This window comes from Hemitrygon akajei, chromosome 7 (assembly GCF_048418815.1).
Source record: "Hemitrygon akajei chromosome 7, sHemAka1.3, whole genome shotgun sequence".
Taxonomy (NCBI): domain Eukaryota; kingdom Metazoa; phylum Chordata; class Chondrichthyes; order Myliobatiformes; family Dasyatidae; genus Hemitrygon; species Hemitrygon akajei.
Window position 1 is genome coordinate 2,540,301 of NC_133130.1, and position 12,349 is coordinate 2,552,649.

Sequence of the window (12,349 nt, forward strand, 5' to 3'; positions counted from 1 at the left end):
TCTCTTAAACTTCACTTGTGTATCTGCCTCCACCACTGACTCAGGCAGTGCATTCCATGCACCAACCACTGTCTGAGTGAGAAGCCTTCCTCTAATATCCCCCTTGAACTTCCCTCCCCTTACCTTAAAGCCATGTCCTCTTGTACTGAGCAGTGGTGCCCTGGGAAAGAGGCGCTGGCTGTCTACTCTGTCTATTCCTCTTAATATCTTTACACCTCTATAATGTCTCCTCTCATCCTCCTTCTCTCCAAAGAGTAAAGCCCTAGCTCCCTTAATCTCTGATCATAATCCATACTCTCTAAACCAGGCAGCATCCTGGTAAATCTCCTCTGTACCCTTTCCGATGCTTCCACATCCTTCCTATAGTGAGGCAACCAGAACTGGACACAGTACTCCAAGTGTGACCTAACTAGAGTTTTATAGAGCTGCATCATTACATCGCGTCTCTTAAACTCTATCCCTCGACTTATGAAAGCTAACACCCCATAAGCTTTCTTAACTACCCTATCTACCTGTGAGGCAACTTTCAGGGATCTGTGGACATGTATCCCCAGATCCCTCTGCTCCTCCACACTACCAAGTATCCTGCCATTTACTTTGTACTTTGCCTTGGAGTTTGTCCTTCCAAAGTGCACCACCTCACACTTCTCCGGGTTGAACTCCATCTGCCACTTCTCAGCCCACTTCTGCATCCTATCAATGTCTCTTATACAATCTTATACACCTCTATCATGTCTCCTCTCATCCTCCGTCACTCCAAGGAGAAAAGGCCTCGTTCACTCAACCTGTTTTCATAAGGCATGCTCCCCAATCCAGCCAACATCCTTGTAAATCTCCTCTGCACCCTTTCTATGGCTTCCACATCCTTCCTGTAGTGAGGCGACCAGAACTGAGCACAGTACTCCAAGTGGGGTCTGACCAGGGTCCTATATAGCTGCAACATTACCCCTCGATTCCTAAACTCAATCCCATGATTGGTGAAGGCCAATGCACCGTATGCCTTCTTAACCACAGAGTCAACCTACGCAGTAGCTTTGAGTGTCCTATGGACTTGGACCCCAAGATCCCTCTAATCCTCCACACTGCCAAGAGTCTTACCATTAATACTATATTCTTAGACAGTCAACGGGTTAAAAAGAAGTTCGAAGTGAATTGATTATCAAAGTACATGTACATCAGCATACACGTCCCTGAGATTTGTTTTCTTGCAGGCATTCACAGTAAGTACAGAGAGCGCGATAGAATCAATGGAAAACCATTCATAACAAAGACAGACAAACAACCAGTGTACAAAACGCAATAAACTGTGCAAATGCAAAAAGGAAAAGTACATAAATAAAGGAATTTTTAAAAATTAAAAAAATAAATAAGCAATAAATATTGAGAACCTGAGATGAAGAGTACTTGAAAGTGAGTCCATAGCTTGTGGGAGAGTTCAGTGATGGGGCAGGTGAAGCTGAGTGAAGTTATCCCCTCTGGTTCAAGAGCCTGATGGTTGAGGGGTGATAACTGTTCCTGAACCTGGGGGTGAATCCCGAGGCTCCTGTACCACATTCTTGATGGTTGAGGGGTAATAACTGTTCCTGAACCTGGGGGTGTGAGTCCTGAGGCTCCTGTACCTCCTTCCTGATAGTTGAGGGGTAATAACTGTTCCTGAACCTGGTGGTGTGAGTCCTGAGGCTCCTGTACCTCCTTCCTGATGGTTGAGGGGTGATAACTGTTCCTGAACCTGGGGGTGTGAGTCCTGAGGCTCCTGTACCACCTTCCTGATGGTTGAGGGGTAATAACTGTTGCTGAACCTGGTGGTGTGAGTCCTGAGGCTCCTGTACCTCCTTCCTGATAGTTGAGGGGTAATAACTGTTCCTGAACCTGGGGGTGAGTCCTGAGGCTCCTGTACCTCCTTCCTGATGGTTGAGGGGTGATAACTGTTCCTGAACCTGGGGGTGTGAGTCCTGAGGCTCCTGTACCTCCTTCTTGATGGTTGAGGGGTGATAACTGTTCCTGAACCTGGGGGTGTGAGTCCTGAGGCTCCTGTACCTCCTTCCTGATGGTTGAGGGTTGATAACTGTTCCTGAACCTGGGGGTGAGTCCTGAGGCTCCTGTACCTCCTTCCTGATGGTTGAGGGGTGATAACTGTTCCTGAACCTGGGGGTGTGAGTCCTGAGGCTCCTGTACCTCCTTCCTGATGGTTGAGGGGTGATAACTGTTCCTGAACCTGGGGGTGTGAGTCCTGAGGATCCTGTACCTCCTTCCTGATGGTTGAGGGGTGATAACTGTTCCTGAACCTGGGGGTGAGTCCTGAGGCTCCTGTACCTCCTTCCTGATGGTTGAGGGGTGATAACTGTTCCTGAACCTGGGGGTGTGAGTCCTGAGGCTCCTGTACCTCCTTCCTGATGGTTGAGGGGTGATAACTGTTCCTGAACCTGGGGGTGTGAGTCCTGAGGCTCCTGTACCTCCTTCCTGATGGTAGCGGAGAGAAGACAGCATAGCTTGGGTAGTTGAAATCCTTGATGTTGGCTGCTGCTTTTCTGTGACAGTACTCTGTATCGATGTGCCAATGATGGGGAGGGCTTTACCCATGATAGACTGGGCTGTATCCACTACATTTCTGTAGAATTTTCCATTCAAGGGCATTGGTGTTTCTATACTGGCATGGGAACATCCTCTGTAAGAAGCTCGTATGTTCTCCTTGTCAAATACATGGGTTTCCTCCAGGTACCCCGCATTCCTCCAGGTACCCCACTTTCCTCCAGGTACCCCACATTCCTCCAGGTACCCCACTTTCCTCCAGGTGCCCCTCTTTCTTCCAGGTACCCCACTTTCCTCCAGGTACCCCTCTTTCCTCCAGGTACCCCACATTCCTCCAGGTACCCCGCATTCCTCCAGGTACCCCGCATTCCTCCAGGTACCCCTCTTTCCTCCAGGTGCCCCTCTTTCCTCCAGGTACCCCACTTTCCTCCAGGTACCCCACATTCCTCCAGGTACCCCACTTTCCTCCAGGTACCCCACATTCCTCCAGGTACCCCACATTCCTCCAGGTACCTCGCTTTCCTCCAGGTACCCCTCTTTCCTCCAGGTACCCCCGCATTCCTCCAGGTACCTCGCTTTCCTCCAGGTACCCCACATTCCTCCAGGTACCCCGCATTCCTCCAGGTACCCCGCATTCCTCCAGGTACCTCGCTTTCCACCAGGTACCCCTCTTTCCTCCAGGTACCCCACTTTCCTCCAGGTACCCCACATTCCTCCAGGTACCCCGCATTCCTCCAGGTACCCCTCTTTCCTCCAGGTACCCCACATTCCTCCAGGTACCCCGCATTCCTCCAGGTACCCCGCATTCCTCCAGGTACCTCGCTTTCCTCCAGGTACCCCTCTTTCCTCCAGGTACCCCACATTCCTCCAGGTACCTCGCTTTCCTCCAGGTACCCCTCTTTCCTCCAGGTACCCCACATTCCTCCAGGTACCCCGCATTCCTCCAGGTACCTCGCTTTCCTCCAGGTACCCCTCTTTCCTCCAGGTACCCCACTTTCCTCCAGGTACCTCGCTTTCCTCCCACAGTCCAAAAACGTGCTGGTTGTTCGTGATTGTAAACTGTCCTGTGATCAGGCTCGGGTTATACAGGTGGTGCTGCTGGGCAGCCTGGTTTGAAGGGCTCATTCCACGCTGTATCTAAATAAATCCCAGATGAAAACACGGAACTGTGTTTCAGAGCAGCGCACACAAAATGTTGGAGGAGCTCAGCAGGCTAGGCAGCGTTTAAGGAAAGGAGTAAACAGTCAGTGTTTCGGGCCCACCCCAAAGAACCCATTCCAGGCACATTTGAACTCCTCCATTCTCACCAAACTGCATTCCCTCTGCTACCCTTGGAGAAAGATTCTGACTGACATAGAAAACACAGAACATAGAACACTTCAGTACAGGCCATTCGGTCCACAGTGTTGTGCTGACCTTATGCCCTACTCCAGCATCAATCTTCCCTCCTACACAGCCCTCCATTTATATGCCTATTTAAGACTTTGGTCTGGTAATATATTTTCACTCTGGTGGAAAGCCTCTGACCGAACACACGAGGTCAGTAGATGCTGAGCGTTTCTCTGTTCCCCTGCTAGGTTTTCGGTAACTCTGCTGTGGTGAAGAGATCAATCTGGTTAATCGGTTTTCACCGGAGCATCTGATTTTAATCGTAAATTTTATTTATTATTGTCACTGGCAAGTGAATGGGCTCAGATTCCAAAGAAACAAAGCAGCTTTAAAGAGCCACTGGGACTATTAAAGGCTCGGGCGATTGATACATTGGTCAGCTGGTTTACTACGGTCACATGTACTGAGAGACAGTGAAAAGCTTGTTGTGCATATTGTTCATACAGATCAGCTCACTACACAGTGTATCGAGGAGTGTTACAGTGTCAGAGAGAGTGTAAGGGCCATAGCCAGGTAGATTGTGTCAAGAGTCCATCATGTTGTACCAGGGCAGTGGTTCTCAACATGGGCCATATGGCCCCCCAGGGACCAATGTTCCCTCTAAGGTGTGAGTGTGCGTGCACACATCTTCTGCTACCAGCACACAAAGGAACTTCAACTGTGCACATAAGGCTGTCACCCCCTACCTCGTTGGCATGTTAAGTATACTTCACAATCGTACACAATCACCATTTCCTTTTCCAGTTTCTGATGCAGACGGAGTTGACAACGTGGAGTTTGCGATGATTCGTCTGTAGATTTTAGAACTGGCTTATTTATACTGTTTGTATTGAAGAAATTGTTGATTCACTATGTCAAATTCCAAAGAAGCAAAAGGAGTGAAGCTCAAAAGAACTGCGAGCTCATTTAAAGCAGATTGGCTTATTACCCTTAGAAAAGCTTCAGGTTTACTTCCATTTAAAAATTCAGTGTGCTCATGTTGTTATCATTGGGCAAAATATTGCACAGCACAAGATTTTTGTGCACACTGGTCTTTACAAATTAGAGGGAACATTGTCGGGAGCCATACCGGATTTTGTAGAGGCCATAAGCAAAAAGTAAGAAACTGGGAGGAACAGGACTTTCTGAACACTTACTTTCTTGGGCCCTTAGCCTCCCATGGAGCTAGGCCATTGGTGGCCTCGTGTCTCCATGGTCCTGTGAAGTTGATGGCATGGTTGGAGTTCATCAACGCTTCTGAAATTGGTTGCGTCAGCTGTACAGAGGACTGGCATTTTCAGCTTCACCACAGCCCTGCAAGCTGGCCTCACCTGTTTCCACCTCTCACAACAGGGATGTAAGGCTGCACCTTGAGAAGCACAGGAGTTTCTGACTGAACCATCAGATGTTTACAGTTTTAATGAAATATTCCTAAAACGTATAAATGAAACAGAAACAAAATGTGTAATTTATTTGGAACCCAGAATGAAACGAATGGGAAAATATGACAGACGATGCAAGTGAGGGAGCAAATCGCATGTGTGTGTGGTTTCTCCTCCGTGATCACACACAGATCACCATTCACACCCTGCAGGGTGGCCCACAGGGGCGAATGAAAGTCACAAGAGGGCCGAGAGAGAAAATGGTTGAGAACCACTGTACTAGAGGACCACTCAATAGTCTTATAACAGCAGGGATCGAGCTGTCCTTGAGCCTGGTGGTACGCGCTTTAAGGCTTTTGTATCTTCTGCCCGATGGGAGAGAATGTCTGGGGTGGGAGAAGTCTTTGATGATGCTGGCTGCATTACTGAGGGAGTGAGAGTGTAGACAGGGTCACGGAGGGGAGGCTGGCTTCTGTGATGTGCTGAATTCTGATTAGAGCTGAGGATTCCTTAGAGTAGGTTAAAGGGTCATCAGAACATCATGGGCTGAATGGCCTGTACTGTGTTGTACTGTTCTATGTTCACGCTTTCTCCTCAAATCTCCATAGGTTCCTTGCATTCGCAAGAGGCGAGCTGGCAAAATGATGTGCGGGTGCCTGGGCCCACATCCCCTGAACTTCGGTGTTCCCCTACTCCACAGAGCAGGGCACTGCCGGACATTCCCACGGGCCCCGTTGACACCGAGGGAAAGGGAGACCCCATCTACCAGACAGCCAGCGAGTTGGACGCCCCTTGCCAGGGTGCAGAGGAGGAGCCAAACGAGCAACCATATGTGGCCTCCAGCCAGCTGGGTCCAGACACACCAACGACCGATCTGATCCTGGAGGAGGAGGAGGAGGGTGGTAGGTCTGCTTCGGAGAAAGTGACGGCCGTCTACGCCCGGGTCAGCAAGAAGGTGAAGAGCCCATCAGGTGAGGCAGCCCCGGCCCCTTGCCCTCCACCTGGGAAACTGGAGCAGGACGAGCTGCCCCCTCCCATCCCAGAAAAGCTCTTCAGCGATGGAGACATCGGCGATTCACCGGGGAACCAGGTGAGGCAGGAACTGGTTCAGAGGACTACACCTACATGCCCAGGGGCAGGTGAATGAGTGGTGAGCAGGGGAAGGTTTATAAGTCAGTGGTCAGACCACACAGAGTATTGTGTGCTTTGAGGGCTTTGGGTCCTTTCCCTAGAAAGGACATGCTGGTATTGGAGACAGTCCAGAGGAGGTTGGTGAGAATGATTCCAGGAATGAAAGGGTTAATGTATGAGGTGTGTTTGATGGCTTTGGGCCTGTACTTGCTGGACTTTAGGAGAATGGGGGGTGGGGGTCTCCTTGAACATTGAGTAGATGTCTAGAATATGTTTCCTATAGTGGGGGAGTCTACAACCAGAGGGCACAGGCTTAGAGAGAGGAGCATTTATTTAGAGCAGAGATGAGGAAGAATTCTTTATCCAGTGGCTGGTGACTCGTTGCCATGGATGGATATGGAGGCCAAGTCATTGGGTATATTTAAAGCAGAAGTTGATTGTTGATTAGTCAGGGTGATTACAGGGAGAATGGATAATAAATCAGTCATGACGGAATGGTGGAGCAGACTCGATGGGCTGAATGGCCTAATTCTGCTCCGATGTCTTAAGGAACACACAAAAAAACATTACTAGGCAAGTGGCTGCATGGGAGCTAGGGCGGTGAAGGAGGTACAACAAGTCAGGCAGCATCAATGATATAAAGTGGTGTACAGGGGGATCCTGGCGTAAAAGTTTCTAACTGCCTGAAAGTGCTGCACTTATTGATAGGGTGGTAAAGACGATGTACACCATGCTTGCCGTTATTAGCCGAGGCATTCAGTTCAAAAGTCAGGAGGTTATGTTGCAAGTTTATAAATCTCTGGAGTATTGTTTACAGTTCTGGTCGCCCCACCATAGGAGGGATGTTGAGGCTTCTGAGAGGGTGCAGAAGAGGTTTACCAGGATGCTGCCTGGTTTAGAGACCTTGTGTTATAATGAGAGGCTGGATGAACTTGGGCTGTTTTCTCTGGAGTGTCGGAGGCTGAGGGGAGATCTGATAGAGCTTTACATGATTATGGGGGGCATAGATAGAGTGCACAGACAATATCATTTTCTGAGGGTTGAAATGTCTAATACCAGAGTGCGTGCGTCGAAGGTGAGATGTGAGGGGCGAGCCATTTCACACAGAGGGAATATGCTCTCTGAGTGGTGGTGGAGACAAGTTTCACAGAGGCGTTCGAGAGAGGAACAAGAATTTGCAGGGAAAAGAAAGTGAAGCAGTTAGAGGAACCCTACACGGTCACGGGGAGAACTCCCTACAGACAGGCCACTGGCACTGCGATAGCTAACCCAATGCCCCTGATATCCTTCCCAGCAGGGAATCAAACTCTGGTCTCCTGCGTAACAAGTGGATATACTTATTACTGTGTTACTCAGGGCCAGAGACTTACCACACCACCACCAGGAACTAGAGACTTCCCACACCATTACCAGGAACTAGAGACTTCCCACACCATTACCAGGAACTAGGGACTTCCCACACCACCACCAGGAACTAGATACTTCCCACACCACCACCAGGAACTAGAGACTTCCCACACCACCACCAGGAACTAGAGACTTCCCACACCATTACCAGGAAGTAGGGACTTCACACACCACCACCAGGAACTAGATACTTCCCACACCATCACCAGGAACTAGAGACTTCCCACACCACCACCAGGAACTAGATACTTCCCACACCATCACCAGGAACTAGAGACTTCCCACACCACCACCAGGAACTAGAGACTTCCCACACCATTACCAGGAAGTAGGGACTTCACACACCACCACCAGGAACTAGATACTTCCCACACCATCACCAGGAACTAGAGACTTCCCACACCACCACCAGGAACTAGAGACTTCCCACACCATTACCAGGAACTAGGGACTTCCCACACCACCACCAGGAACTAGATACTTCCCACACCACCACCAGGAACTAGATACTTCCCACACCATCACCAGGAACTAGAGACTCACACACCATCACCAGGAACTAGAGACTCCCACACCATCATCAGGAACTAGAGACTCCCACACCACCACCAGGAACTAGATACTTCCCACACCATCACCAGGAACTAGAGACTCCCACACCACCACCAGGAACTAGAGACTTCCCACACCACCACCAGGAACTAGATACTTCCCACACCACCACCAGGAACTAGAGACTTCCCACACCACCACCAGGAACTAGAGACTTCCCACACCATCACCAGGAACTAGAGACTTCCCACACCACCACCAGGAACTAGAGACTTCCCACACCACCACCAGGAACTAGAGACTTCCCACACCATCACCAGGAACTAGAGACTTCCCACACCACCACCAGGAACTAGAGACTTCCCACACCATCACCAGGAACGAGAGACTTCCCACACCATCACCAGGAACTAGAGACTCCCACACCACCACCAGGAACTAGAGACTTACCACCAAAGTACCGAGCACTAGAATCCTTGTTTCCTGTTGTGTTCTTCAGGACTGGGGTGTGAGTGTCCCCCGGTGTCCTGCCCTGCTACTCACTCTGTCCTTCCTTTCCAGAGCTGGGACCGGACAACCGACGACCCCTCCCCAGTGGAGGGTGTGCGTGCTGACCCCCTGCCGGAAGGGTGCCGTGGATGAACAGATGCGGCGATTGGAGTGGCCAGGCCGAAGGGCTGACAGATCCGGCACCGCAGGATGGCATCTCTCTCTGGGCTCCTGGTCTTCAGCCATCTTGGGCCAGCTCACACCCTGGCTAACAGACTTCAGCTCAATCTCACATATCACTGGGGTGGGGGTGAGCAAAATGGGGGGCCAGGGTTTGGACCTCACCCTTTAATGCTCCTTCACCAGCGTAGCTGTCACCATTTGAGAAGATTGCCAAATCCCTTGTGGAAGACATCGCCAGTGTCCACTGAATAGTGCTTTGCGTTATGCTTTACAGTGCCAGTGATCCAGGTTCACTTCCCTCTGCTATCTGTAAGGGGTTTGTACGTTCTCTCTGTGACCTCCAGATGCTCCAGTGTCCCCCACTCCATGAGTGAAGCTGCCCCTGTACTGTCGCCTCGGCAACCTGTGAGCTGTTCCGTCCCGCTCTGGGGCAGAGGAACGCCTGAATGGTCTGAAGCAGTTATATCTGGGTTACATTAGATCAGGGTTATTTCTCATATGTACTTCGAAACTTAGATGAAATGCACCATTTGCATCAATGACCAAGAGCGTGGAAATGTGTGCTGGGGCAGCCCGCCACGATTCCCCCCCCCCCAACACAGCTGACTAACTCTAACGCGTGTCTTTGGACTGTGGGAGGAAACCAGAGCACTGGGAGGAAAGCCACGTGGTCATGGGGAGATCGTACAAACTCTTAAAAACAGCAGTGGGAATTGAACCCCGATTGGGGTAGCTCGCACTGAAAAGTGTTACGCTAACCGCTACGCTGCCTGTGTATCAATGCAGAGCAGAGCCTCGGTGTATAATGGCAGGGAAGCTGGAGACAGGGATCTATCCTGTCCTGTCTCTCCCAGAGCGATCCCAGGAATCCACAGCTCTGACCTGTTCCCCCGTGGTTTTCAGTGACAGGCTGACGCAACGTCGTGGAGACAGAGCTAGAGGGAACTGGAACCCAGCAGCAGGACTGGGAGTGGACAGCAACTCTGACTCCTCCTGGAAGTGAACTCTGGTTGTGTGGCGTCATACAGCGCAGGAGGCCATTTGGCCCGCAGAGTCCATTCTGACTCATTCACTCCAATCCCATTTCTTCCTTTCCACCAACCTGTCACTTTGCTCTGATACCCCCACATGTCATTTACCCCACCAATGCGTACGTCTTTAGGATGTGGGTCGAAACCGGAGCACCCGAGGAAAGCTGATCCAGACACTCCGGGTGCCTGACCCGGGTCCCTGGATCTGTACTAATAGCGTCACCCGGTCGCACAGCTGCTGAGTGTTATTTTTAATATTGTACCAACAGTAAAAAGCATTTATCATTTGTTAAGGGCATTGTCTCAGTCCAAAACGTCGACTGTTCATTCCTCTCCATAGATGCTGCCCGTCCTGCTGAGTTCCTCCAGCGTTTTGTGTGTGTTGCTCTGGATTTCCAGCATCTGCAGAATCTCGTGTGTAATCTTTTTTTAATTCATTAAAATAAAAGGCAGATATTCAGATGCTGGTGTGTCGAGGGATTGTACGAACACAGAACGTTAGAGCAGTGTACACCCACCATGATGTAACCTAGCCCCTCCCACCCACATGGCCCTCCATTTTTCTATCATCCACATGCCCTAAGAGTTTCTTACATACCCTAATGTATCTGCCTCTATCACCACCCTGGCAGCACATTCCACACACCCACCACTCTCTGTAAAGAACTTTCCTGACACCCCCTCCCCTACACTTTCCTCCAGTCACCGTAAAATTACAGTTCAAATGTCCAATTCGACGTCAGAGAAATGTATCCAATATACATCCTGAAATGCTTTTTCTTTGCAAACATCCACAATAACAGAGAAGTGCCCCAAAGAATGAACGACAGTTAAACATGAGTCCCCCCCTCCCATGCATGTGGCAGCAAAGCAACGATACCCCCCCAGCAAAAAAAAGCGCACCTGCTACCGAGCACCAAGTGTGAGCTAGGCGATAGCAAAGAGAGACCCCGGAGTTACCCCAAAGACTATCGCATTTCATCCAGCATTCGACAAACCACAGGTCCTCTCTCCCTAATAAGTGAGAGGGAGGTGTCCCCCATTTTCACAGCGAGCACGAGACGTAACAACAACCCTCTGCTTTATGATGTTAAAAAGTCCGTTTCATCGTTTTTTTCGAGCTCTGTGCCTGAAGATCGCAACGAATTTCCGAGCTCCCCAACAACACACGGGTCTCCTGCCGTGACACTGACCCTCGATCAGCCCGACTCCAGAGCCCCGAGATCTTAGGCTTCCGAATTCGAGCTGGACTCTCAGGCCGAATCCTTGGCATGCTGAACTATGGGCAGTTCTGAAATCCCGAGAATGGGTCCCATTCCCACACAGAACCGAATTCAGCGTTTAACTCCAGGTCAGGGTCTTCAAAAGAAGCCTGAAAGGGAAAAGTAAAGATATCAAAGATGGAAGTAGAGCTGTTTCCGAAGATGCAAGCAAAGGAGTCACCATTTAGCGCCATCTTAACTCTGCCTCCTTGTATTATACCCCTTGTATTAGCCCCCTTGTCTCTGGCCATTCACCCCACCTCTGCCCCTTATCATCTTGTACACCTCTATCAAAGTCACTTCTCATCCTCCTTCACTCCAAAGAGAAAAGCCCTTGCTCACTCAAACTACTCTCATAATGCATGTCCTCTAATCTGGACAGCATCCTTGTAAATCTCCTCTGCACCCTCTCCAAAGCTTCCACATTTCCATATAACCATATAACAATTACAGCACGGAAACAGGCCATCCCGGCCCTTCTAGTCTGTGCTGAACGCTTACTCTCACCTAATCCCACTGACCTGCACTCAGCCCATAACCCTCCATTCCTTTCCTGTCCATATACCTACCCATTTGTTTTTTAAATGACAATACCGAACCTGCCTCTACCACTTCTACTAGAAGATGGTTCCACACAGCTACCACTCTCTGAGTAAAGAAGTTCCCCTCGTGTTACCCCTAAACTTTTGCCCCTTAACTCTCAACTCATGTCCTCTTGTTTGAATCTCCTCTACTCTCAATGGAAAAAGCCTATCCACGCCAACTCTATCTACCCCCTCATAATTTTAAATACCTCTATCAAGTCCCTCCTCAACCTTCTACGCTCCAAAGAATAAAGACCTGACTTGTTCAACCTTTCTCTGTAACTTAGGTGCTGAAACCCAGGTAACCCTCTAGTAAAACTTCTCTGTACTCTCTCTATTTTGTTGACATCTTTTCTATAATTCGGTGACCAGAACTGTACACAATACTCCAAATTTGGCCTCACCAATGCCTTGTACAATTTTAACATTAC

The 12,349-nt window shown here is 49.7% G+C and overlaps 1 protein-coding gene across 5 annotated transcripts in view; it reads left to right on the forward strand.

Moving 5' to 3' along the window:
- Nucleotides 1–10,250, forward strand: part of LOC140730171 (uncharacterized) — a 40,166-nt gene extending 29,916 nt beyond the window's left edge. For all 5 annotated transcript variants that reach the window (XM_073050302.1, XM_073050301.1, XM_073050300.1 and 2 more), the window contains exons 5-6: nt 5,888–6,369; nt 8,931–10,250. In XM_073050302.1, the coding sequence (XP_072906403.1) occupies nt 5,888–6,369; nt 8,931–9,011 (563 nt within the window). In that variant the 3' untranslated portion in view covers nt 9,012–10,250. The remainder of the gene's footprint in view (nt 1–5,887; nt 6,370–8,930) is intronic.
- Nucleotides 10,251–12,349: the final 2,099 nt, after the last annotated feature.